The following is a 2681-nucleotide window of genomic DNA, read 5'->3' on the forward strand; positions in this document are numbered from 1 at the left end:
CACTGTCAAAATGTAGCTTTATGTTTATGTGCATTCATATGTACAGCAATTTATATAAAAATTCATATGAACAAGAACTGTACACTAGAAACATCAGTATAAAATTAATATTACACAGCAGATCTGAAACCCTTGGATTTGAAATTAATTTAAAACTAAAGTGCCATCTGTCATTTTGAACTAGACAAAGATCAGCCTCCTTTAAAAATATGGCACTGAGGATTTTCGAGCCCTTTACTGGCACTGTACTTATGGGAATTTTAAATGCAGCACAAGCATGTCTTCTATACTCTAGGCAGTGTTTTCTCATACGCCCAGACAGATGGAAGCTACTTTCAGGAATATATTACATATCTTGGATCTGATGCTGCAGGGACGTCGTCTTGCCAGCTGGACACATCATTGCCATGGGTCTTGCATTTTGGAAGCGAGTGCCCCTGGTGTTAACTTTTTCCCCTGGAGCAGCCAAGTAGAGTGTTTCCTCCCTCAGATCTGCTCTGGTGTAGATCTGCTCGACAGTAGCCGGCCACGTTTCCCCCACCCCCCCGCCCCCGCGTACATGGTTCACTTTCCGTCTCTGTTCACATCTCTGCAAGAGAGGGAGTGAGACAAATACAGAAGCTCAGGAGCAGGAACAAGAGGAAAAAGCACACACACAAACATGCAGACAAGTGAGCCTTGTAAAGACAGTTGAAGTCATGATTCATTTGTAACATTCTCACTGTGCTGAGACCACTGAGAGTAGAGGATACATGTTTTGTTCTTTGTGGTTTGTGTGTGTGTGTGTGTGTGTGTGTGTGTGTGTGTGTGTGTGCAGGGACATGCCAGTTCACAGGCCTCTGAAACACCACTGCTCAGAGCAGGATCATGATGCTCATGTAGTATCTTATTATCACTAAAGGGTATGTAGAAAGTCCACCTGAATTTGCAGACATGGCATTTACACTCAAGAGGTGCTCAGAGATAATCGGGAGTGGAGGGTGTGGAGGGTGTGGGGTAGTACAGAGTAGAAACGAGGTGGCTCCTATACTACACACTGTGTTTTTGAATTTGTAACAAAACATGTGACATCTCAGCTCTGCAGCCTGCCAGCTTGTCTGCTTTGGTGCAAAAAGAATAAAGTAAAACTGAGCGATAGGCTGTGTAATTCTCTTAACACGCACCAGCAAGTTCCCGGTCCAACATGTCGATAAAGCTCTCGAGTTCCCTTGTGTCTCCCAGCTTGGCTGCAGAAAGCGTACAGAAAGAAAAGGAATTAGAGAAACTACGGGGGAATAAAAACAGAAGTGGAACATTTTTGTGGAGAAATGCAGCTCAGTTACATAAGTGATATTTCCTTAGAACTAAAAACTAAAAACCAGTCTTAGCCCCAGAATTACATGATCAGCTTCTAAGATAAAGCACAATAAAACCTCGACAGCTTGACGGATTCTGCCTGGGTCTGTGTTGTAAATATCTTAAGGTATTCTGCGCTAACACAGAGTGAACGGCACCTCCTGGCCACGTTGCTGTTTTCATCCATTTACACTTAACTCTAGTCTGTGCATTTGTATGTAGCAAAACACAACAGCTTTCATTCATTTTCACACACACACCTGAACCAGTGTCACCACTACACAAAAGCACAAATACCCCTCCCCCCCCGCGGGAGACTTTGAAAGCTCGGGGCTGGGATGGCACAGCAGCAGGGGCTTTGTTGTGTAAAAACAAACGAGCTCCCAGTCTAATGCGGACGGTTTTGTGTGGCTGTGATAGTGATCAGAGAAAAAGTGATAGTGATCGCTGTAAGGATGGAGATAGGCTGATAGACGCCTCTGGTACCTTTTGGTGCCTGCATTACACCTGCTGTGTGAAGCTCCTCCTCGCTGGTGTTCAAACTATTTCCCAAAGAAGCTTCGCTGCCTGGGGAAAGAGGGGAGGGAGTGAGCGAAGACAGCAAACAAAAAAAAAAAAAAACAAGTACTAAGGTCATCCCATGTAAATGGTAAACAAACACACAATGGCAAACGCTTTAACACTATACAGGAGTTGCACATAATAACAGTGGTGGGAGGTAACTAAGTACATTTACTCAAGTACTGTACTGTACTTAAGTACAACTGACGTATCTGTACTTTACTTGAGTAGTTTCATTTTGTGCTACTTCATACTTCGACTTCACCACATTTCAGATGTAAATATTATACTTTTTACTCCACTATATTATTTATGACATTTGTTACTAGTCAATTTTCAGAACCAGATTAATACAAAAACAACAGTATAATCATAAGACTTTGTTGATTTCAGGTGTAAAATTCACAAGCTATGCAGCAGTAATTCAAATTCTAAGTATGTGAAGTAGTTAAAATTAGCTCCCCCTTTACCAGCCACAACATTAAATGTGATGTAGGCTACACAATAATGCACCAGTAATTACAGTCCAATAATATGATATACATCCATGTTAATTGTGCTATTCTGCATAATGAATACTTTTACTTTTAGTACTTTACTGTATATGTTTTGATGCTAATACCTTTGCACTTTTACTTAAGTAACATTTCGAATACAGGACTTTTTCTTGCAACAGAGTATTTGTACGCTGATTTATTGTTACTTTTACTTAAGTAAGGGATCTGAGCATATCATCCACCACTGCATAATTATAATAACATGCAACAGTTCACTGGTAGCAACCC

General features: G+C 41.3%; 1 protein-coding gene across 1 annotated transcript in view; it reads right to left on the bottom strand.

Moving 5' to 3' along the window:
- The window catches only part of LOC109968376 (regulator of cell cycle RGCC), a 4470-nt gene continuing 1789 nt past the window's right edge, over positions 1-2681 (bottom strand). The window contains exons 3-5 of the mRNA XM_020614600.1: positions 1822-1902; positions 1164-1226; positions 1-589 (exon numbers count right to left, since the gene is read on the bottom strand). Of these exons, the coding sequence (XP_020470256.1) occupies positions 582-589; positions 1164-1226; positions 1822-1902 (152 nt within the window). The 3' untranslated portion in view covers positions 1-581. The remainder of the gene's footprint in view (positions 590-1163; positions 1227-1821; positions 1903-2681) is intronic.

Source organism: Monopterus albus, unplaced genomic scaffold (genome assembly GCF_001952655.1).
Source record: "Monopterus albus unplaced genomic scaffold, M_albus_1.0 scaffold148.1, whole genome shotgun sequence".
Taxonomy (NCBI): Eukaryota; Metazoa; Chordata; class Actinopteri; order Synbranchiformes; family Synbranchidae; genus Monopterus; species Monopterus albus.